The sequence below is a fragment of the Gracilinanus agilis genome, chromosome 2 (assembly GCF_016433145.1).
Source record: "Gracilinanus agilis isolate LMUSP501 chromosome 2, AgileGrace, whole genome shotgun sequence".
In the NCBI taxonomy this organism is placed as follows: domain Eukaryota; kingdom Metazoa; phylum Chordata; class Mammalia; order Didelphimorphia; family Didelphidae; genus Gracilinanus; species Gracilinanus agilis.
The window spans coordinates 81,967,621-81,993,389 of NC_058131.1; the positions used below are offsets into that span (position 1 = coordinate 81,967,621).

Sequence of the window (25,769 nt, forward strand, 5' to 3'; positions counted from 1 at the left end):
TCTCTCTCTCTCTCTCTCTCTCTGTCTCTCTCTCTCTCTCTCTCTCTCTCTCTCTCTCTCTCTCTCTCTCTCTCTCTCTCTCCCTCTCTCTCTCTTTCCCTCTCTCTCCTTTCCTCCTTCTCTCCCCTTCTCTCTCCTTCTCTCTGTCTTTCCCCCCTCTCTTTCTGTCTCTCCATCCCTCTCTCTCTCCTCTTCCCTCTTCCTCTCCCTCTCCCTCTCCCCCTCTCTGACTCTCTGTCTCTCCTTCACTCTCTTTCTGTCTCTCCATCCCTCTCTCTCTCCTCTTCTCTCTTCCTCTCCCTCTTCCTCTCCCCCTCTCTGACTCTCTGTCTCTCCTTCCCTCTCACCCTCTCTTTCTGTCTCGCATTCTCTCTTCTTCTCTCTGTGTGTGTCTCTCTTCTTCTTTCTCTCTCCATCTCTGTCTCTCTCTGCCTGTCTCTTTCTCTCTTTCTCTGTCTCTCTGTCTCTCTCTCTGTCTCTCTCTGTCTCTCTCTGTCTCTCTCTCTCTCTCTCTCTCTCTCTCTCTCTCTCTCTCTCTCTCTCTCTATCTGACTTCCATGGAATCCTGAGCTGGATGCAAACCAGAGTTTGCAAAGCTTAAAGTACTGTATAAACTTGAAGTGCTGCTGCTGTTTATCATTCAGTCATGCCATAACTGGCCAGCGATTCCAATTAATGAAAATATGGCCTATAAAAAATCTGAGGAACCACATGCAATGTGGCATAATTTTTTTCACATTTCCATGTAGTTAATATTATGCCTTTGAAAGAGAGTCAGGAATAAATCCTAATGAATATAGAGGAAAGAAGATTCTTCCTCCCCAACCCTCAGCCATCTGCTCCACGATCTGCCTCAAAGTTGTTTGCTGGATGCTGGGGACAGGAGGCTGGCCAGCTTCACAAATCTGGGGTATGTAAAGCCAGTGCCCTACTAAGGGGCCCAGGGTGCAGGGCCAGGGTCCATAGCTAAAGAAAATACAGCCTGAGGCCAGATGGCCCAATTCCAGGAACTGATGACTTCCTTGGGCAATCCTTATAGAATTTTAGTTTGAATTTGGTGTAAATCTCAGACAAGAATGAAATTGAAACTACATGGGTATCAAAGAGTCTTCCCTCTTAATTAATACCTCTTTGTCCTATGTCTTCTGACCCATCCTCTGTAGAAATCCACAGAGAACACAGCTATGAAAATGTCAACACAGATCCCATGCAAGGTGTTCAAAAAGTCTTAATGGGGTTTTAAGCCATTAAAACTTAATAAAGCTATTAAAGCTTAAAACCACACTAAAACTTTTGGGATACTGTATTTTATTGAAAGAAAATGGTCCCTTTGTGTCCCTAGTGATGAGCACAGGGTTTTGTACATGGTGCGTTTTTAATAAATTTCTGTTGAATTGTAATTGAATGATCCCACAAAACAGTCAATTTTCAAAAATATGTTGTTTCCTGGAAAAGGTGAAAATAAACAAAGATTGTACTTCATGTGTGAGAAAGCCCACACTTGGCTCAAATGTCTTCCACAACTCCCTACTGTCCCATAAATATTACAAAAACCTCCTTTCCATGGTATTCAAGTCATTCCATAATCTGGCATCAGCCTACCTTCTCAGCCTTGGGGTCTATCTATATTCTCTACTTGGGGGGCTAGGTGGCTCAGTAGATAAAGCACTGTGCCTGGAATCAGGAATACTTGAGTTCAAATCCTGCCTAAGACATTAACTCGCTGTGAGACCCTCAGCAAGCCACTTAACTACTTCTTGCCTCAGTTTCCTCAACCATAAAAAGGGGGACTAATAACACTACCTATCTCACAGAGCTATCATGAGGATCAAGTGAGATAATATTTGTAAAGTGCTTAGCATAATGCTGGGTACATAGCAGTATATACATGCTTATTTCTTTCTTCTTTCTCTCTAGACAAATTGAATAAATCTCTGCCCTTTAGGTCTACTTCTACACTTTTGCTGATGCTATTCTGACTATCTAAAATGCCTTCTTTCCTCCTCTTTCTTATCTGTCCTTTATAGACTATCTCAAATGGCTTCTAAGAAGCTTTCTTTGATTGCTCCTATCAGGAAAAAAGTTTCCTCTTCAGATTCCATGTTTCTTGGTTTTACCATTAATTTAACATTGCTGGTGAGGTTCCAGTTTCTTCATCTGTAAGAGACTTGCCCTGGCTGATAGAGCTAAAAAACAGCAATAATAATCATGCATAGAAGTATTTTGAAGAGTGCTTTATAAACATTATCTCATATCTCTCACTTTATAGATGAGGAAACTGAGGCAAACAGAGGCTAAATGACTTGCCCAGGGTTGACCAGGTAATAAGTGTATGGGTCAGGATTTGAATTAATGTCTTTCTTATTCCAAGTCCGAAGGTTTACTCACTCTACCATTCTACCTACTAGTAAATAGCGGAACCAGGTCTCCTTTGTAAGGTTATCTGAACCCCAAGACAATACTCTTTAAATTTTACTATTGAAATGAGCTGAATTGAATTAAATTGCTAATTAAGAATATCAGAATGTTGGCACTAGAAGGTACATTAGAGATCATGTAGCTCAGTGCCCTTATTTTACTAATGAGGAAACTAAATCTAGGGGGGAAAGCAATTTTTCAAAGGCCAAACAGCTTGCAAATAATCCCAACAAGTAATAAGGGGTATTATCCTAAAAAAGACGTATTACTGATTTTAAATAAGTAACAGTCATTGGTTATGAAGGAAAAATGGGCATATGGGCAATATTTGTTTATGTTTAAAAACCCATTAACCGACTAACTTGGAAAAATGAGATGGATTCTGATTGTTCATTTAAATGTCCATTGATTTGACCTTGTTCATCCACAGGTAGCTCTGGGTGAACTGGAGTCACAGTACATTTCACCTGTCACCTTAAGGCCACCAGGCTAACTAGGCACCAAGAACTATAGGTGAATGAAAAGCACTGGAAGCAGGCCTGAACTGAGAGAGAACCACAATTCCCAGGCCTTCAAAATTGTGCTTTCTTCCTAGAAATCTTACTCTGGATGAAAGACTAACACTTTGTTAAACCCACTCCAAAGAGATCTAATCTACAGATTCCCACCTACAACAAATACAGCCTTACTCAGGATCTATAATTAATGGATCTAAAGCCAAGGGAGACCAAGCGGTGCTTTGGAATAGGGGTGAGGGCACGGGGATGTACTTTGCAGTAGGGTGTAATGGTTGTCAGAAGTGGACAAAATAAATATATCTGTAGTTTTCCTGAATGATAACATAGAGAAGCAATCTAGAGAACCACTCAAGGTTGAGAACTCTAATACTGAGCTCCATGTTACATCCACGGGGATGAGACTCCATATGAATTGACTCAAATCTCCTTTGGCCTTGGAGTCTGAATTAGGCATTGGGAAGAACAAGAGAGGTTCTAGGTGGTTCCTTTGACCACCGCTTACCTTTTTGACAGAACAAAGAAGCAGTTCTATGGGAAGAGTTCAAGGCCACTGTTCCCAAGGGGGAATTGGGCCAGAAGATGGAGGAGTTCTCTCTTATAGACCTTTTATAGAAAGCAAAAAAAACTGATTCAGGTTGGAAGTGTGGTTAGAGAGAAGACTGGGAAGGGTCAGAAACAAGGCCAAATAGACCTTCACACTGGTAATATAGTACTCTATTTGTCATTCCTAAGAAAATTTGAAGATGAGTTAAATGAAACAAGTCTCAGATTTACTGGGAAGACTCCTGTAAATAGAAGCTGATGTAGTTTGAGTAGAATCAGAATTACAGGACATTGAAGCTGGAAGGAAATAGAGAAAGTAACTAGTTTACCTTATCCTTTCTATTGTGTCATTTGAAACTGTTATAAGCCCTGGAAGACTACAACTCCCAGGACTCTCTGCTACAACTTCCCCTGATACTTCCCACTTCCTTTGTGGGAGGTGTCAGGGAAAGTATAAAAGGGAAAGTTTGGTGCCTTTTCAGCTCTCCACCCTGAGCTCTCCCTAGCTCTCTCTACTCTGGAGGCTGGCTGACTTTCTCTACCCTGGAGCTCTCTCTACCCTGAGACCCTGATCTCTCTCTTGGTGCCTTTTCCCCTTTCTTCCTAGCTCCTAGTTTTCCCTAGACCTTCCCTTTTCCAATTAAAATAAAACCTAGCTATTCTAAACCCTAAAGTTGCTCTCTGATCATTTATTTGAGCCCCTGAAGGGCCCTGGTCAATGTCCCCCTGCTGGGGCTGGGGACAGCTACCTTCCTTTCCCTTCCTCTACCTTCCTCTCCCCTTTCTCCTATCCATCCTAACTTCCTACCTTCATCCCTTCATTTTCACCACACACTATCAAGGAAGGAACTAAAGACTAGAAGATGAAGGTGACTTGGCCAAAATCTAGGAATTGGCTCAAATCTAGGTATTCTGACGACTTCTAGTCTCTTCTTGCTACTCAATGCTTCTTCTCCACTAAACTGTGCTTCGAGGACAGGGTATTTGAAAATACTTAAGAGAGCTTGACCTGCCCACAGCGGAGAATCTCAGTTTTATGAAGAGGTATATCTTGGGGTCGGTTGGGAATTGATTTGAATCAAATCACACCCAGATATATCCCTGTGATATTCCTGAGCAGCAGCCAAGTTAGCCATTGCTGGGATACTCTTCTCTCCCACTCTTCCCACTTTAAAGGAGAGAATCTTTGAAAGAAGAATTTTGGGGAAATAGATTTCTCCCCTGACCACAGAAAAGAATGTAATTAATATCCCTTTAGAATCCAAAGGAAAAGAATCAGGATCAGGAACTTAGAAAAAATAAAAACTTGACAATGTCAACTTGGAGGGAGGGCGGTCTCTAGTAGATTTCCCTGAATGGTTTTCCTTGATCCTGTTCTGTTCAGCATTTTTACCGATGATTTAGATGAAGGCTAGTTTGTCAAATTTCAGACAGCAGGAAACTTGGAGATATAGCTAAGACACTAGATGACAGCATTAGGATTCAAAAAGATTTTGACAATCTAGAACCAAATTTAATAGGATTATTAATCACATCAATAGGGATAAGTGTTAAGTCTTAAACTTAAGTACAAAATATAATAGCAACTGCAAAATGTCTAGGGAGAGGGAGATGGCCAGAAAAAGTTTGTGACTTCTAGCTCAATGAGAGTCTTCAGAAAAGTAAGTAGACAGAAGGTTGATATGGTCTCAGATTCTATTTAACGAAGCATATGTTCAGAATGCAGTAAATAGTTTTGTATTCAGTACAGCCACATTTTTCAGATGATTTTCAGCTGAGGAAAAACTGAAGACAATCTATAGAAGGATAATCAGAATGGTAAAAGATCTCAAGATGATGACATACAAGAAGCAGTTGAAGAAACTGAGCATGTTTAGACCTCAGGACAAAATTAAAGAAATTAAAAGATGTCATGTGGAAGAAAGGTTTAGACCTAATCTGTTTGGTCATAGAGGAGTGAACTAAAATAAATAAAAGGTGTTGGTTTGCTGTAAGGAAAAACTTCCTAACAATTAGAGCTATTCATAGGAAGAATATACCCACCTCAAGAAGTAATGAGTTTGTCATTTCTAGAGGTCTTCAAAGTCTGGATGTCTCTTAGTTGTTTATTCCAATCTATCATATATATACACATACATACATACATACATACATACATATATATATATATATAGTATGTATATCATTGTTTACATGTTCTCTCCCCTTTTAGACTGTAAACTCTTTGAGAATGGAGGTGTCCTTTACCTTTCTTTGTATTTCTGACACTCATCACAGCTGCTTGTCACATAGTAGGTACTTCACAAATGCTTATTAATTAAAGGAATGACTAGAGGGAGTACCTGCTCAGGTGAGGGCTATACTAAATGTACTCTAAGGACTTTTCCAATTCTGAGTCTCTGTGATTCTATGTCCAAAGGGAAGTGGGGCCATGTTGGTGAGAAGCCTAAAGATCATTTTCAAGTAAGAATCAATTGAACAAACTGAGAATGTTTAGCTCTTAAGAAGAGATGTGACCACCATTTTAGATTATTTAAGGGGCTGTCAGAGGGAAGACAGAATGTATTTGCTTCACTTGGCTCCATAGGAGAGAATTAGGAATAATGGATGGAAGGTGCCAAAGGCTATGAGTTCTTGGAGAAAAGGAATTTCATTTGTCTTTGTATCCCCAACACTTATCACAGTGCCTGGAATATAGTAGGTGCTTAATAAATGCTTCTAGATTTGACCTGAGAGGCAGATTTAGGCTTTTAATAAAGGAAAAAAATTCTTTGAAGAGCTGTCAAAGAAAGAAAAGAGTGAATTCTCCATTACAGGAGGTTCTGACATGTAGGCTGCATGGCCACTTGTTGGAAATTTTATAGAAAGGTTTCCTAACTAGTCATGGGTTGGTCTAAAGGACCTCTAAGATCCTGTTTAAGTGAAAAAAATACCGCAATCTCTTGATGTGTTTAGTTTATTTGTTTTTTCACTAGTCAACTGTCTTTCCCCTTATGGACACTGCTAAGTGTAACTAAGGAAAAAAAGCTACTTAGATTGAAGTCTTGATCAAAGTGTCAATGGACATCCTGAGCCTTGATAAGTCCATTACCCCCTTAGGGTTTTCCCTCTTACCTCAGGTGTCAGAGCATTGTTGTCAGAAGTCTGGCTGGATAGCAGAATGTGGGTGAATCCTTCTTCCTTCCTCACCACAATGTCTCGAAACCGACAGTTGCTCTCATTTTGACGGACACTATACCTGAGCCTCTTATCAAAGACGTAATCTTTGTCCCCTTCAAGTTTCCTCTTCACAGGACTATGCAAGTGTAAACCTCCATTGGTCAGAGTGGAACCTTTCAAATTCAAAACAAATGAAATATGATATGAATATACTGAATAGCCAGGACTTAGAAGAATTAAAAGCAGACGTTTTTAACATGGGGATCATGAATTTTTTTAAGTATAACTATATTGTGATAACTATATTAGTAACTCTATTATATTATAACTGATCTCCTACATATTTTGTTTTATGCATTTAAAACTATTATTCTAAGAAAAAATCCTCAGGTTTCTCCAGACTGCAAAAGGGATTCACAAACAAACCAAAAAACCTTAGAACTCCTGATCTAGAGACAAGAACTTTAGCTAATTAAAAGGATTAGACATACTTGTGCATTAGCTCTAAACTACTGCAAGTGAGGTGGAGTCTCTACCTTTATTGTATTGGTGTGAAGCCTATTGAAGGAGAGGCAAGGAAAGAGGAACAGCAGGTGAGAATCATATAATTGTTGGCATTTATTGAAGTCCTGGTTGGTGTTGGAGAAAGAGAGAACAAACAATTCCTCTGGCTGGGTCACATTATTGAGTATGTGGAATATATTAAGATTAATTAAGTTTCCTTGCCTGAAAAACTGTCTACCCTCACCCTAATGACCACAAGAGGAAAATGGTAGTGAGAACCTACAGAAGGGGAGATCTATGGAGAAAGTGTTATAGAACACAGACTGTGAGAGCTGAAAAGTATCTTTTTTTGTTATTGTTTAGTTGTTCAGTAAAATCCATGGGGTTTTCTTGGCAAAGATACTAGAACGGTTTGTCATTTCCTTCTCTAGCTCATTTTTACAGATGAAGAAATTGAGGCAAACAAGGATAAGTGATTTACCCAGCTAGTAAGTGTCTGAAGTAGGCATTGAACTTAGATCTTCCGAATTCCAAGCCTGGTGCTCTTTCCAATGCACCACTTAGCTGCCATAGAAGGAACCATAATGATCTAATCCCCCATCATTGTACAGAGGAAGAAATGGAGGCCCAGAGAGAAAAAAGAATTTGTCCACCATTATAAAAGTTTCTTTGCCAAATCCTTTCATCTCAAATAGAAATGTACTAGGTAGAAAGCCCCAAATAAGCTGCTCCTCTAGTGACAAGCCAGAGGAATGTAAATACTTTTGTAATAAGCCATTTTGGCCCAGCAGGATTGCCAGTTACTAGGTTGGAACACAGAATGCAGGGAGGGCATTTGAGCTGGCATGAGACCAAAAGTCAGTTGAGATTTGCCTATAAAAACAGGAAAACTCAGAACATCAGGGTCTCAATCTTGAGATACTGGTGGAAGAAAAGGGTCATCTCAGGATCATCTCTTAGCTAGGGTTAGCTGCCTAAGCTGCTCATAGACTATTCTGTGTGCATCAGCATCCAACTTTGATCATCAAACAACATCTATAAATCAACATCAATATACCGATATAAATATCAACAAGAAGATCAACTACAAAGCAAAATCATCCTGGACTGAGATAAGCATCCAGCAATCATGACAGGCATTCTTCCAGGCAGGCTTCAAGATATCAACTGCTTTAGATCTACTGAAGATTTGGTATACAATCAATATATTAGATAAGGGTTAGGATTTCATCTTTAATCCGTCTTTCCTCATTATTCACCCCAACCTCTCCTTTACCTTATTATCATTAAATTAGTTGATATAAGAAACCAATACAGACCTGCTTTGTTCTCAGTATTCCAAGGGAAAGTTTGTCAGTTAGAGATTCACCTGGCAACTATTGAAGGCAACTTATAGTTGTTAATCTTCTAGTTTTAATCCAACAAATGTCAGTCAGAAATAGAACTCAGAGTTTATTACTCTTGAAGTCATTATACAATCTAATAATTGAGGGAAACCAATCATTGTTCAGTGATAGTAGGCGGGGATAAGTGAGATGCTTATTCCTGTTAGCAGATTCAATACATTCAGCTGCAGGGTCATAAAAGCAGTCTCTAAGTAAACTCATCCTTACCATTCATGTAGGAGGTTTCACCAATGCCTGCTATTGCTTCACACATCTATCACTAGGACTGTTATATAAGGATCATTTACAGTTTCTTTATAGGAAGTAGTCTCCACTAGCTATTTTGTAGATAAAGCAAGAAAGACATTTAAACATGGAGAATCCATGTTGCTTGTTCTACACCAATCTGATAAGTACTCAGATGTTTCTGTCCTAAATAGCATTTTCACTTCTGCCCAAATCAGATGGGCATGAAGCTTTGACATGAGTCACTTAGTACAGCATCCTGAAATCTCCTTAGACTGCTGACTGTAGAGGAGGAGAGGAGAAAACCGGGAACAGCATTCTATGCTGAAAACAAAACAACTGTATTCAAGGGGAAACCACCTATATGAGAAGTTTTCACCTTTATTCTGAATTAAAAGGTCTTTTCCTTTTAAATTTAAGTGCTGGATGACAAGAGAAAATTTTGTAGTGGGGGGGTACAGAAGGTGGTAGTAGTAGTAGTGGTAGTAATATCAATGATAATGATGGAGGAGGAAGAAAAGAAGAGAAGAAAGAGAAGCAGAATGAAGAGGAAGAGGAGGAGGAGGAAAAGAAAGAGGAAGAGGAGAAGAAGAAGATGAAGGAGAAACAGGTGGAGGAGTACTTTGGATTTCTATACCACTATAAAATTTATGAAGTTCTTTCCTCATAATATTCCTATAATGTAGGTAGTACAAGCACCAACTTCATTTCTACAAATGAGGAAACAAATTTAAAAAGGTTAAATAGCCTGCCAAAGGCAACAGAGATAAATGTCAAGAATACCTTTAAAGGATTATAATTCTTTTTTAAAATATCAATTCCTTTTCTTCCTCCTTTCCTACCCTTCTTTCTTCTCCTTGTTCTCATACTCCTCTTCATTCTCTGTTATTATTATCATTGCTGTTATTACTATTCTCCCAATGTCAATTTTTGCAGCTAAAACAGAACTAGTTTAGAAGAATGGGAAAGAAGGTAAAAATTGGATCATAATATTGGCATTTGGACTGGAACATGCCAGAAGGAATCTAACCTGTTCTATAGGACTTCAAGAGAAGCTGCTCCATTTTTAGAACTAATTTAAACTTTCAGCCTTTATGAATCCTTCCCTAACTTTTCCAGTCTACCATGATTTTTCCCTTCTGTGAGAACTTAAGAGTTGGGATCACACTTAGGAATCAATCTATTGACCCTCTTTCTATCCTACTTCCCTTCCTAAACTTTGAGATCCTTGAGAGTGGGCACATTTCTTTATACGTCCTATAAAACTAAAAACAAGACTATACACATTGTAATTGTTTAATAGTAGTGATGTGTGGATGTGAGAATTGGATTATAAGAGAAGCTGAGCACCAGAAAATAAACACTTTTGAAATGAGGTGCTGAAGAGTCCTTCTGAAAGTTCCTTAGACGACAAGGAGATCAAATAAGTCAATATTTAGAGAAATTAATTCAGACTGTTCTCTGGAAGGACAAATACTAAAGATGATGTTTAAATAATTTGGCCACATAATAAAAAGACAGGATGGATTCATTGGAAAAAAACTTCTGATGTTGAGAATTATCGAATGCCCAAGAAGAAGACATAACTGAATGACTGAACATCAAAACAATTCAACAAATTACATTTGATAAACATTTATTAACCTATGTGAGGACCCTGCCCTAAGCATTAGTGATACAAAGATGAAAGGAATTTACATTTAACTGAGAGAAGGGACCTGGAGAGAGACATCATACACACAGGTAAGTAGAGAGTGGAAGGTAGATAGTGATGAGGTAAATGATAGCTCAAATTTTCTAAGAAAACTGTAGAGAAAGAACACTTCCAAAGTGTTACTGCCTATGGTATCATTCAATTCAATATTTATATAGTGTTTGGGGTAGGGTGGGGTGGTAATGATGGTGGTATTGACTGGGGATTAGTGATTTGATTAACTGATTTCATCCAGCTCATTTGGTTAGATTATATGATGTTAGGAGCAAAAAAAAAGAATGTGGTGTTATGATTTTAAAGGAAATAGAAAAAAATATTTATACTTTTTTAACCCCTTTAGGATGTATGAAGGAGTTCTTCAATTAAACTTTATGAAATTATATGGTAGCTAACCATTGTTTTGTCATAAATTGGCCTTTTAAAAGCAAAACATTCTCTAGAGAATCTGTGGAGGCAGGAAGCAGCTTTGGGAAGAAGAATATCATTTCTGGAAGAAAATCCTCATTCTCAAACAGAAAAATCACTCCAACACTTAGAAAGTAGAAAGGATTATTTTTTTCCTCTCCCTCCACCACTACCGGCTACAATGTCTTCTAGTGGAGCTACTTGCCCAGTAAGGGATGCTGTACTAGGCATAGAATGGGTCTGAGGAGGGCCATGCCTGGCAGAGATGCTATGCCCAGGAAAAACAGAATGAGGATATCATGAGAAGAGAAAGGACACCCACTGGAGTCTTAGTCTCACTCAGAAATAAGCTCCTTTAGCCACACATATTGCCTAATGCATGTTTCACTATATATGTATCTACTCTTTCCCCTGATTCTGGGTGTGTGTGAGAGAGTGCAACCTAGGTTTAACAGGGGAAGATTTAACCTACTGCTCTTACAATACCATCTCATTAATGTCTATTTTGAACTCCTCTTTGGTCAGTCTCCTTTCAGACTCATTATCACTTTAATGACACTACGTGCTGATATGACTCATCAGAAATCAACAACTCTCCTGAAATTATATAAAATATTTCACCTCTTTCCAAGTAATGATGACAAATAACAAATATCCAAGTAATGATGACAAATAGCAAAACACGGAGGATAGAAGGACATATTTTGGGCATCAAGAAGCCATGGATTCAAGTGCTACCTCTAACATACACAAACTGCATGGCCATCCAGGCAATTCTGTAAGATAGCTATTTGATATTGATATTGATATTTATTGATATATATCAATATATTTGATATATTGATAGGCAGCTATTGATCTGAACTGATAGAGGTCATTTCCACAGTGGGAGTTCCCAAAAATCTATAAAATCCAAGATTTACTCCCCTCATCCTCCAAAATGATATTTATGTAGTGATGAATAAAATCTTGGATATATGATGTCATTTGGTTCTTGCCTTTCACCATGACCTTTCAAAGCAGAATGCTCCTGATATATTTATCCTCATTATAGCAAGGGAGTAACTAAGATTCTTAGAGGTTGAATAACTTGCACATTGTCAAATGGCTAGTGTCAGAGACAGAATTTGAACCTGAGGTCTTTCTGACCACAGGTCTATCCTTCTGAGGTGGGATCTGAACCCAGGTTTTCCCAATGCCAAGCCCAGCATGCTATCTTTGATATTAGGCTCTCTCTCTAAAGGAAATGAAATTGTTTAATTAAAAGGCTTTGAGTGATTGGAGTCAATTCATTATGGTTAACCTCCAGCTTTGGTCTGGGAGAAAAGCTTCCTAATGTGAGCAGTCAGCCTCACTCGCCTGCACATTCTGTCTGGATTTTATATTATTGCTTGTATACAGCTCATCAAATTAGGAGATTAGCTCTCAAATGAGTACTTTCTCTTCGAGAAAGGCAGACAATGAGAGTCTGGGAGTATTAACTCTTTTATTGCAATGCACAACAGTTCCAGGCCATATTCCTGGGGCCTGAGAGTTAAGCTGCCTCCCTAGAAATCTAACCTGCTGAATCATTCTGGACAATGAAAATCATCACAGGTCTGCATGGAGTGTTCTAGGACACATTGGGGAAGCATTTCCATTAGCTTTTCCCTTAGGGTAATGGCCAAATATCCAACCACCACCACTATGCTGAAGGTGGAACCTGTCTCAAGCTCTATGAATGTTTAGGATCATTCCCTGCCCCTTCTTTGATACCCTCTTCCCTTGACTACTCTGATTATTCTTTTCTCTCTGGTGGAGTTCCTGCCAAAGCCCCTTTTTGTGATTGAGGAAGGAGAAAACCAAATATCCTTCATTCTTCTCCTGGCTCTACTTACAACTTTACAGAGTTCAATACTGTCTCAGCTCCTGTTTCATTTTGGATTTTCTCTCAGCACCTCAGGTCTCTGCACCCTGTAACATCAATTTTTATCTTCAGTCTTATTACTCTGAAACACCCCTCTGTCATGCTATCTCTCTTCTCCCATTGGTAAGACTCACCCAAAGCTTCTATTTTGGGGAGGGATTCGGACTAACCAAACTACATAGTTTTCTCCACTCTGACTCTGGACTTCGATACAATGCCCCCACAATATGGTTACCATTTCCCCATTTTCCTTCATTACCTTCCCCATACCTCTAGCTTTTCATCTTCCTTTAAATGTTGTCTTCCCTCATTAGAAGGCAAGTTCCCTGAGGACAAAGAATGTCTTTTTGGGGTTTCTATTTGGATCCCTGGTGCCCCAAACTTAATAAACTCTTAAGGATTTCTTGGCTTGTTTTGCCTTGCCTTCTCAATTCTCCTCTAATATCTCTGGCTGATTTTACTCAGTTTCAGAGCTGGAAGAGATCTCTAAGACCATCTAGTCATACTCATAGATGACCAATTCAATTTTCAATGACATTCCCAAAAAACTGGTCATCCAAGACCATTTCTTCCTCTTTATTCAATACTTCCCTAAGTGTCAGTTTCCCACTGAGCCCTCTTCTTTCATTTTTCTATGTTCAACTCTTAGGTGATCTGACTTAAGGATCCTAAGTAAAACCAGTCTTCTCTGTTTTATTTTACATTATTCAGTCCTTCCACCAACACTAAACAACTCAAAAGGACAATTTCCCTCTAATTTATGATCTTAAAGGGTTGAGTGGAGCACTGAAGGATTAAATGACTTGCCCCAGATAACCCAGCCAGTATATGTCAGAGGCAAGGCTGGCACTCAGGCTTGCTTGACTCCAAGACCAACTTTCTTTATCCATTACACCCAACTACCTAGAAGGGTAGGTATCCTCTTTTTACCCAGGAAGAAACTGAAGGCTATATATATGAAGAATGGATTCAAATTCAAGTCTTCTGACACCAGGTCTAACAGTATTTCTAATACTCCACACTGCCTTTTAGAGTGGTTCAGCTTAAAAATACAAATAGGCTTAATCCCATTTATACAAGTCCATGAATGGCAGATGACTAACAATTTGTAGCTGATTACCTAGAGGACTATGCTATCAGGGCTCAGTCTTATGAAGGCCTTTGAGGTCTCTTCTATTCAGAAATATGAAGACTGATTCTGAAGACCCAGCTGTTTAAAATTTCAGGGTGAGCATTTAAGCCTCAGAAATTGGCAACCTATAAACCAGGGCTTGACTTATTGTTGTGCTGTTTGCCAAGACTTGAGAAAGAAATTTAAAAAATATTAATAATGCAAATTGAACTTAATCTAAGGGTTGCTATAAGAAAAAAATTTTAAGTTAAAGAACTAGAGAAATGAAAACTATTATTATTCCATGATATTATAGCACTAATTTGACCAGATTCTTCCCAGTTCTACTTATTTCCTTTTAATGTCGTATACAAATTTTCCCCCTCTGGGAGAGCTGGTTGTTAAATATTTACCAACACATCGTTAGCAATTACCTGTGTAACCCTGGGAAGTCACTTAAGCTCTATTTGCTTCAGTTTCCTTAACTGTAAAATGAAGATGATAATAACACCTACCTGCTAAGGCTGTTATGAGGATCAAATAAGATGATATTTGTAAAGCACTTGGTACACAGACAATATTTAATAAATGCTTACTTCTTTTGTGTAATTAGGAAAAAAATCTTGAACCCTTGGACTCCATCTCCCAGAATTCTTTCCTCATCCCAAAATTCCTATTCTCTTTTCACTTACGTATTTCTTTATGTTATTGTTTATATAGTTCTGTAATACCTCCCTTGCTCTCTCTTCTTCCACGTGCATGGCTGGGAAAGCTGGCTTTTTACTCTAGGCTTTTAATTTTGTTATTATTAATAAATCTTATTAAATATAATACTGGAAGTATTGTATATTAATTTTACTTCTCATACTTTCCTTCCCTGGGCAGGTCATTTAACTTTTATGAGCCCCATTTCAACTTTTGTAAATTGGACCCAATAGGAGAACCTTCCTCCCATGCTGATTGTGTTCCAATGTTTATTAGGTGCTTGTTGCTTATTGAGGTGATTGAATACCCTTAGGTAAAAATGAGCCAAGTTCAGATTCTCTTTGGCTCTGAGCCCTGGGTGAGAGCAAACATGAGCAATACAGATGATTATCAGAGAGAAGCCTTAAAGATCAGAGCCAGTCCTCTGGGCCAATATGGTGAGCATTGTACCAAAGGAGATCTGTAATGCCAAACCAGTGAAGAGCAGATGGTAGGCACAACTTACCTCAAAAAGTCTCATCAAAAAGACAACTTAAAGAGAATTTATTTTTTTTTCAATGTCATCAACTGACTTGACAAAACAATCCCTTTCAATTATAGTATAACCCAGAAAGCAGACAGCAGCAGCATGAGAGCTGAAAATTAGAAAGGCGAGAAGGACTCCTGCGAGTTCACTGTACATGAAGCCTTAACAGATGTTGGGAGAATTTACAGATGGGGTAGGGGAGCATTGGAGGTGTGATCATGGGAAGAGAGACCAAAGTGGGCAGGCCACCCGTGAAATTAATGCAGGCAGGCAACAGAACCACTTGGGATATTTGCCTATACCACAAAGGAGAAGAGAAGCAGGCTAGAAATAAGTCCAACATTTCCCTGTTAGCAATGCAAGAGTGATTTCTCTTCAGCTATTAGAAGGAAGCTAAAAGCTTGGCCATATTGTTTGTTTTTGTTATGGAACAAGAAGGGAGCCTCTAATACCACCTCCCACCCAATGGTCAGTGATCTTTTCTGTTAGTATCCCTGACAGGTAGGTCACCTCAAAACATCAGAGCTAGACCTTAGAGATCAATACTCTGACTACTTCATTTGACGAAGAAGGAAACTGAGGTCCAGAAAGTAGAAGCCCAAGGTTAGAAAAGTTAATGACAGAGCTAGGATGAGAACTCAATTGTTTGCCCAATATATACACGAGTGTGTCCATTGATCTATGATGGATGAGTAGCTCATTGTTTCCCAAAGCTGCCCATTTCCCTTTAGCTAAACTCAAATTAAGAGGATCATCTCTAACCATGCCTTATAGTTCTACATCTTATGATCTCTGATCTGACTTCATTTCCTCTCCCTACAGAATTAATCAATTAGTCTAACAATTAGTCTAACTAATAAAAAAGCTTCCACTCCTGAATTCCTTGTCTTCTTATCCTACCACTGTTTAAGTCAACAGTTTTCAACACAGGGTCACCCCATCATCTCCTTGCACTTCCAAGTGCCTGAACACCAAAAATGGAAATCAGAAAATCACGCTGACTGAGTTCCCTACAAACTAATGTTAAATAACCCAAAATGGGTATGTTATCATCAAGAAGATTGCAAATAGCAGCCTAAGAATCACAACCAAATATGTCTGATAGACTCCACACATACTCCCCAGAACAAACTATTCTTGGTCTAGGTTTCTCCTCCAGCTCCCAAATCCCATCCCTACTTTCACTCATTTCAGATGGTGACTCTGACTCCTACTTTACTGAGAAGCCTGAAATAATCTCTCCTAAACTTCCTCAACTCCTTTCCACTCCACACCTTCAAACATTTTCACTGGTTCTCTACATCTTTGTTCTAGTCTCCTAGGACTAAGTGGTCTTTCTCCTCACCATAGCTAACCTTTCCATTTGTGCTCTCAACTCTACCCCTCTCACATCTCCTCTGGGACTGTGACCCCCAAATCTTTCCTTTTCCCTCTAATATTCAAAGTTTCCATCTACTACTAACTATCCATTGTCTACAAACATGTTCAGGGTTCTCCTATGCTTAAAACATAATCTCCATTGATATTGCCATCACCTTAATTTAACACTCTATCTCCTCCTTTTCCAAGCCAAACTCTTAGCATGAGAAGTCTACAGTTACTACCTCCAATTCACCGCTTGCTCACTTATTCACTGTTTACATATTTGGATCTGGCTTCTGTCTCTATTGCTTACCTAAAACTATTTTCTACAAGTCACTAATGATCTCTTAGATGCTAAATCTCAGTCATAATCTGTCTTTTAACTTTCTGCAGCATTTGATGTTGCTATCTATTCCTTTCTTCCTTTTGAATATGCCTATTTCTTTTGATATTTATGAAAATGTGCTTTCCTAGTTCATCTTGGGCTCTTGATCCTATCCTCTCACATATTCTCCAAGAGATTACAACCTCTATCATCCTCCTCCTCAAATCTTCAACCTTTCCCTATTCCTAATTCCTTCCTTATTGCCTTTAAACATACCCAGGTCTTTTCCATACTTAAAGAATCCTCATGAGACTACTTGTGTTTCATCCTAACCTCTCTTCCCTTTCTCAAACTCCTAGAAAAATGTCTTCACTCTCTGTCTTCATTTCCTCTCCTCTCAATCCTCAATCTATTGCTCTGGTTTCCTCCCTCATTACCCAACAAAAACTGTGCTCTCTCTCATGTTATGAACAGTATTTTAATTGAAAAATATGATGGTCTTTTTTTCAATCCTCATCCTTTCTCAACCTGTTTGTTGTATTTGGCTCTGATAGCTGCCCTTTCCTCCTAGATACGCTATTATTTCTGTGTTTTTGTAACATTATTATCTCCTGGCCCTCCTCTTCTTATCTATTCTCTCTCCATCTCTTTTGTTGAAAAACATATATGTTTATCAACAAAAGTGTGCATGTAATCCAAGGTCCTTTAGGACCTCTTGTTTTTCTACATTCTCTCTCTTGGTAACCATATCAGCTCCGCTGGGTTTACCAATCAATTATCTCCAACCTTTTGACTCACAGATTAGTCTCCTCTGAGCTTAAGTACAAAAAAGGGGAGAAAACTAAATTGAGAAATTACACTTGGATTTGGATTCAGAATTCATTAGTTCTCTTTCTCTATATTGGGTATTTTAAATTGAATGTCCCAGAGATATCCCAAATTCAACATATCCCAAAGAGAATTCATAGTTCTTTTCCCCAAATCTTCCTCTTTTCTACAGAAAATCTTGAATTCTAGAAAGATGGCAGCATAGAAGTAGCAAGGCTCCAGACCTCCGTAAAGCCTTTTACCACCAATCAAGGACAAAGGGCTCCAAGGGAACAGAAAACCAAATCTGCCAACACAACAGAGCTGGGGATCCTCCAGCTGAACCCAACTTAAAAGATATGTGGAAAAAAAGAGAAAAAAAAAAGCCTGAATTCTTGGAATTTGTCCAGTGGAAGGGGAAACAAAGGAGGAAGATCCCAGATCCCCTCCTTCACCTAATGTGCTAAGTCTCCAGCAGATCCTGGTAGGTGGGCTGGGCTGCTAGTCAGAGAGAGTGCCTCGCTGGCACAGCTGTGCCAAACTCAAGGCTCTGATCACAGACAGCAGGGAGGCTACTGGGGGAGAAACCCAGAGAAGGTGAACATACACTCCATCTTGTGCTGCCCCACCTTCTCTCAAGGTTTTGACCTCAGGGCACTTGGAGCTGTGCAGATCAACCCCACATGGCTTAATCCTATCAATACAGCAGATAAGAAGTCTTCTGAGGGTAGGGAAGCTCCAACACCCCTCCTCCACAGACTATAATGAAAGTAGCCAAATTCACTTCTTTAGCTTTTATCACCAGCTGGGGAAAATCTGATCTCAGGTCCCACTAACCTAATTAATCAATAAAACAGAGAAGAAACCCTCCCAGGACTAAATAGTCCAAACCCACAGATAAAAAAAATGATAAGAGGACCAAGATTACAGCCAATTACAGGGGGGAGAGAAAAGGAAAAAAATATGAGTAAACAATAGAAAAAGAAAAAAGAAACCACAATCAACAGCTTCTATCCAGAAATTGAACAAAAAGCAAATGGATCAGAAGAAGATAAAGGAACATCAAGAAAAACATAGAAACTTCAGTGAAATGGACACAGGCTTTGGAAGAACTTAAAATTCAATTAACTCAAGAACTCAGAAAACAATCAACACAGACTAAAGATAATTGGAAAAAGGAAATACATGATCTAAATCAAGAAACTAATGTCTTAAAAGCCCAAATTGACCAGCTAAAAAATGAAGCAAAGAAGGTGAAAGATGATCTACAAAGTAAAACAGACCAGAAGGAGAAGGATGACCAAAAAGACAGGGATGAAATTCAGTCTTTAAAAATTAGATTCAACAACTAGAAGTAAATGATTTCACAAGGCAGCAAAAATATATCAAACAAAATTTTAAAAAATGAAAAAATTTGAGGAAAATATGAAACACCTCATTGACACAACCACAGATCTGGAAAACAGATCTTGAAGAGACAATTTAAGAATTATTGGTCTACTGGAACATCATGACAAAAGAAAAAGCCTAGACATCATCCTACAGGAAATTATACAAGAAAACTGTCCTGACATTCTCAAACAAGGGGGAAAAGTGGAAGTTGAAAGAATCCATAGAACATCTCCTACATTTAATCCACAACTGACAACTTCCAGGAATATTATAATCAAATTCAAAAACTACCAGACCAAGGAAAAAAATTACAAGCTGTTAAGAAGAAGTCATTCAAATAGCAGGGAACCACAGTTAGGATAATACAAGATCTGGCTGCATCTACATTGAACGACCGGAAGGCATGGAATATAATATTCTGGAAAGCAAGAGAGCTGAGTCTACAACCAAGAATTAACTAACTAGCAAAGCTGATTATATTCTTGCAGGGGAAAGTATGGTCATTCAACAAAATTGAAGACTTCCAAGCATTCATAAAGAAAGAAAAAAAAACAGACAAACGGAGAGTTTGCTGCCCAAACACAGAACTCAAAAGAATCACCATATGGTAATTAAGAGAGCAAGGAAAAAAAAATTTTTTTTCTTTAAGGGACCCAATAAGTTCAATTGACATATCCCTATGAGAAAAGAAGATATTGGTAACTCTTAAAAATTGTTATTATCAACAGGGTAGCTAGAAGAAGTATGCTTAGAGGGAACAGGGACAAACTATATAGGATGAAATGTCAAGATATATGTATATCCTGATAAAAGGCAGTATAAACAATGAAGAAATAGCAGTACTCAACATTTATGCACCAAATGGTATAGCATCTACATTTTTAAAGGAGAAACTGGTAGAGCTCAAGGAGGAAATAGATAATAAAACTATACTGGTAGGAGACCTGAACCTTCCCCTATCAGATCTAGATAAATCAAACAAAAAATATAAGAAAGAGATAAGAGAGATAAATGAAATCTTAGAAAAATTATAGTTAATATATATGGAGAAAAATAAATAGGAACAAAAAGGAATACACCTTCTTTTCAGCAGCACATGGAACATTCAAAAAGATTGACCATGTACTAGGGCATAGAAACATGGAAAACAAATGCAAAAAAGCAGAAATAATAAATGCAACCTTATCAGATCATAATGCAATAAAAATAGTTATTAGCAAGAGAGGCAAACCAAAAACTAATTGGAAATTAAATAATATGATTCCCCAAATCGTCCTCTTTTCTAAACTTCCCTGTTTCTACTGAAGATACTGACATTCTTCTAGTTTCTTAGCTTCCTAACATGTCATTTGCACCCTTAGAATGCTAGCTTCTTGAGGGCAGGAACTGTAGGTATCTTTCTTCATCCTTGAGGCAATTAACAGAAAACCAAGCACATAATAAATCTTAATAAATTCCTTTTGACAAGATGGCTGTCCTTGGTCCTAAACTCCTGACTCTTCCTTCTCTCTACATATTCAATGAGTTAGTAATTTTTGTGTTTACTACCTGCACAACATCTCTCCCACATGAACACATATCAGTCAGATGGCACACTGGATAGTGTTGGAGTCAGAAAGGCCTGATTTTAAAACTGGATTCAGACCAGACATACCATTGCTGGGTTTGTACTCGAAAGAGATCATAGATAAAAAGACCTGTACAAAAATATTTATAGCTGCGCTTTTTGTGGTGGCAAAAAAACTGGAAAATGAGGGTATGCCCTTCAATTGGGGAATGGCTGAACAAATTATGGTATATGCTGGTGATGGAATACTATTGTGCTCAAAGGAATAATAAACTGGAGGAATTCCATGTGAACTGGAAAGACCTCCAGGAATTGATGCAGAGTAAAAGGAGCAGAGCCAGAAGAACATTGTACACAGAGACTGATACACTTTGGTAAAATCAAATGTAATGGACTTCTGTACTAGTAGCAATGCAATGACCCAGGACAATTCTGAGGGATTTATGGAAAAGAATGCTACCTACATTCAGAGGAAGAACTGCAAGAGAGGAAACACAGAAGAAAAACAACTGCTTGAACACAAGGGTTAATGAGGACATGATTGGGGATGTAGACTCAAAATGACCACACCAATGCAACTATCAATAATATGGAAATAGGTCTTGATAGATGACACATGTTAAAACCAGTGGAAATGCACATTGGCTATGGGGTGGGGGTGGGGAGTTGAAGGGGAAAGTAAGAACATGAATCATGTAACCATGGAAAATTTTTCTAAAAAATTAAAAAATTAAAAAAATAAAAAAAAATCGGGATTCAGATACTTATTAACTAAATAATCCTGGGTAAGCCATCATCTGTCTACTCCAGTTTTCTAATCTCTAAAATAAGGAAAATATTAACCCCTACCCTCTAGGGCTGTTGTGAGGATACAATGAAAAAATACTTTAAAAGTTCTTTGCAACCATAAAGCACTATATTAAGACTAACTATTATTATTATTATCATTTCTACTAAACATAGATTATTTTAGGGCCTCGTCACTTTTTGCCTCAATTACTGCAACATCTTCCTAATTGGTCCTATTGCCTCAAATTTCTCATTTTTGTACTTCTCACACAATGCTGCCCACATGATTTCACTTAAGCATAGTTTTGATCAAGTTACTCCCCTAACTCAATCACCTCTAGCAGCCCCCTGTTGCCTCTAGGAGAAAATATAAACTACTGTCAAACTTTAAAATCTTTTACAATCTGAATGCAGTTCATTGTTTTTAGCTTTGTTCTTCTCCTTCTCAAACTCTGAAATCTAGTTAAACTGGTCTTCTCTCTGATCCTCACATACAATACTCCTTTTCCTTTGCAATGGCCATAATCCACCCCCACAATGTATTCTTTCCTCATTTCCACTTGAAAGCATCCCTCTCTTCCTTAAAGATCCATTTTCAAGTGCCACCTAGTATATGAAGCTTTGCCCGACTCCCCAATTGCTCATGCCTTCTAGTATTTAAATCTTCTAGTATAAACTCTAATATAAAAACCTTCTAGTATAATATTAAAAACCTAATAAACTTTCTAGTATAAAATCACCTAGTATTTATATGACTTGTATAATTTATTCTATGCTTATTTTGTGCATAGTTATTCACATACTTATAAAGCCCGTTATAATAATCATGCCTGGTGAATGGAGATTGACTCATTCTTTTTATTTGTATCCCCATTGCCTGGCACAGAGTAGGTACTTTATTGTTGACTTATAACAGGTTCATTGATCATCTGTTCCTTTTCTATGTATTTATGGGGTCATAGAATCAGAGCTATACAACTGGAAGGGACTTTAGGAACTTTCTAATTAAACCCCTTCATTGTATAAATGTAGAAACCAAGGATCAAGTTATTTGCCCAAAGTCAATGAAGCAATGCCAAAGGCATTATAGAAACCAAATTCTATAATTCCATAATGTGCCTATCAGCCTCCTGATTCATCTCTTCTTGGTAGGGACTGACTTTTGCCTCTTTTGGGACCTTGCATGCTTACATGCTTAGCATAGTACATGACACAGAGTATATACTTAATGTTCACTGATTTATTGATTGATTGATTCTCCTCCTTTCTCTTATGTGTTAGTTATCCTTAAAACTGTCTTGGGCACAATTCTCTTTCTTTATACAATCTGGTTTCCATCCTCTGCTTATCAGTGTTATTCTTCAGCTACTGGACCAAAAATCAAACAAAATACTCCAAGTGAGGTCAGAGAATATCTGAGTATAGAACTTTAATTCAAGACTTCATTACCTGTCTGCCCAAACCTATCCCTCTTCCTGATTTCCCTATGATTGTCGAAAGTACCAATATCCTCCCAGTCTCCCAGGCATGCCACCTCCATGTTATTTTAGACTCCTCATGTTCACTCGTCTCATGCCCATCCCCTTCTCTCTAGTCACATATCCCACACTAGCTCAAGTTCTCACTAACTCTCACCCAGAATATTATAATAGCCTTCAAATTTTCTCTTTGTATCTCAGCTTGTGTACCAAAATGACCTTTTGTGTGAATGGCTTGACACAAATAGGTATACAAATCTTTTGGTAACAATGGTCTTCCTGTATCAGTAATCCATATCCCATGTTCTTTCCTAGCTCCAAATTTATCCTTCCATTTCTGGATATCTGAGTCTACATAAGCTTTCTCTAGATCATCAGAATCAATAGATGTTAAATTCATTACATTAATTGGAGCATTCTGGGCTGCATACTTCGCAGTGATATCAGCTGTGTGATTTCCTTTAGAGACTTAATCTCTACCACGAGTATGACTCCAACAATGAATTACTGCCAGCTGTTTTGGCTTTTGGCTCGCTTCCAACAACTCAGTTATTATTCCTGCATGAGGAATTATTCCTGCATGAGGTTTTCCCGATGCAGTAATAAAACCTCGTTGTTTCCAGATTGTTCCTGTAGCATGGCAAACAGAAAATGCATATCGAGAGTCCATGTAAATATTCACACTTTTACTTTCAGCTAGAAGACATGGTTGCTTCAAAGCCACCAATTCCACACCCTGAGCAATAAGATTATTAGGTAATAAGCCATATCACAGTGTCTCAAATTCTGTGACAACTGCAGCACCAGTACATCTGATTCCATTACATAAATATGATGATCCATCCGTGAATAACACCCAGTCTGGATTTTCGAGTGGAGTATCTTTTAAATCCATCCTAGGCATATCCACAAGATCTATCACCTCTACACATTCATGTAATGGTTCAACATTCTTTGGCAAATCAGGAAGAAGAGTAGCTCGATTAAGTATGCTACATCTCTTCAACTTGATGTTCTCACTACCTAAGAGAATAATTTCATACTTAGCTATTCGTTGGTCAGAATATGCTTAAATACTAAACTTCCTCATTAGTGCTTCTCTCTGATGTGAACAATAGACCGTTAAAGGACATCCCAAAACTAGATCAGCTGACTTCTGGACTAACACAGCTGCTGCTGCTACCCCCCCACCCCCTTAGACAGGGTACTATTCGCACAGCTATTGGATCTAATTGACAGCTGTAATACCCAATTGAACGATAACTTTGTCCTAGAGTCTGTGTCAACACACCAGAAGCTATACCCTTTTTTTTGTTGACAAACAGCTGAAAAGGTTTCTCATAGTCTGGGATTCCTAACGCAGGTGCAGATAGAATGGCTTCTTTCAGCTTACCCAAGGCTAATCAATGTTCAGGCTTTAGTTTCAGAGGTTCTGGTTCTGTATTCCTGGTAAGATCTGTCAAACATTTACTGATCTCACTATATCCAGGAATCCATTGTCTACAGAAACCAATAGTTCCAAGAATAGCTCTAAGTTGTTTTTTTAGTTTTAGGTGCACTCAATTTCTGTATGTCAGCTATTCTCTTTTGTGTAATACTTCTGGAACCCTCTGACAACACAAATCCAAGATATTGCACCCTGGGCAAGATGATTGTAACTTCACTTTGGAGATTTTATGTCCTCGTTTATACAATTCAATCAAAAGAATCTTGCTATCCCTAAGACAGACCTTTGTATTTGGGGATGCCAAAAGAATATCATCCACAAAATGCACCAATTTACTCTCTTTACATTTAACAATTTTTAGATCTCGATTTAGAATTTGAGAGAACTGAGAAGGTGAGTCGGTATACCCTTGTGGGAGACGAGTCCACGTCCACTGAGACTTTTCCCAAGTGAAAGCAAAGATCTTTTGAGAATCCTCGTGAATTGGTATCGAGAAAAACTCAGAACATAAATCTACCACGGTAAAATATCTAGTCTGTCTTGGAATGGAAGAAATTATAGCAGCTGGACTTGGAACAACTGGATGTGTCTTGATGACATAATCATTTACTGCTCTTAGATCTTGAATAAATCGGTAAACAGATAGGCCATTTTCATCTGGTTTTGGCTTCTTTATAGGCAAAATCAGCATATTGTACTCAAAAAAGCATGGTATAATTATCCCTTGTTGGATTAGGGACTCTATAATCGGACGAATACCATCTATTGCCTCCGTAGTCAAGGGATACTGAGGCACACAAGGAACTGGTCCTTCCTTTGTCCTTGCCCTGACTGGAATAGCTGATTTTAGCAACCCAACATCTGTTGATGATCTTGATCACAAATCCTTAGGTATATCCTCAGGTATTGGATAAATAGTACCTAAGTCATCCTCCATACTGCTGGAATCTAAGAAAAGCAATGGAAAGGCCTTCAAAGATTCCTCTGGGAGATGCAAAGAAATATCACCAGATTCAGTACATTGGATAGTAGCCCATAATTTACACAACAACTTCCCAAAAGACTCATAGGACATTTTGGAACACAGAAAAATACATGCTCCACTGAAAGGGGTCCTAGGGTTACCATTTTTGGTTGCAATTTAGCTACTTTCTGAGTCACACCTGTAGCACCAACAACATCCATTGTTCCAACAGCTCTACAATTCTCAGAAAAGCTTTGCAAAACTGATTTACTGGCACCAGTATCGACAAGAAGGTCGCAAATCTTATCTCCAATAGTCATAGACACGGATGGTTCAGTACTATTGGGAGGTTGGAAAGTTTCCAACACAGGAGCTAAAACACTAACATCAGAACAAAGTTCAGCTATTTCTTGTCCATCCAAGTTAACATCGTCTCAATTTACAGAATTTTCCCAGGATTTTAAACCATTGGTCCTTTTCACCTCTATTCTAGTATCA

The 25,769-nt window shown here is 38.3% G+C and overlaps 1 protein-coding gene across 1 annotated transcript in view; it reads right to left on the reverse strand.

Annotated features, from left to right (window-relative positions):
• The window catches only part of CDYL2 (chromodomain Y like 2), a 222,921-nt gene that overhangs the window by 37,458 nt on the left and 159,694 nt on the right, over positions 1-25,769 (reverse strand). The window contains exon 3 of the mRNA XM_044660619.1: positions 6,594-6,811. Coding sequence (XP_044516554.1) covers positions 6,594-6,811 — 218 coding nt within the window. The remainder of the gene's footprint in view (positions 1-6,593; positions 6,812-25,769) is intronic.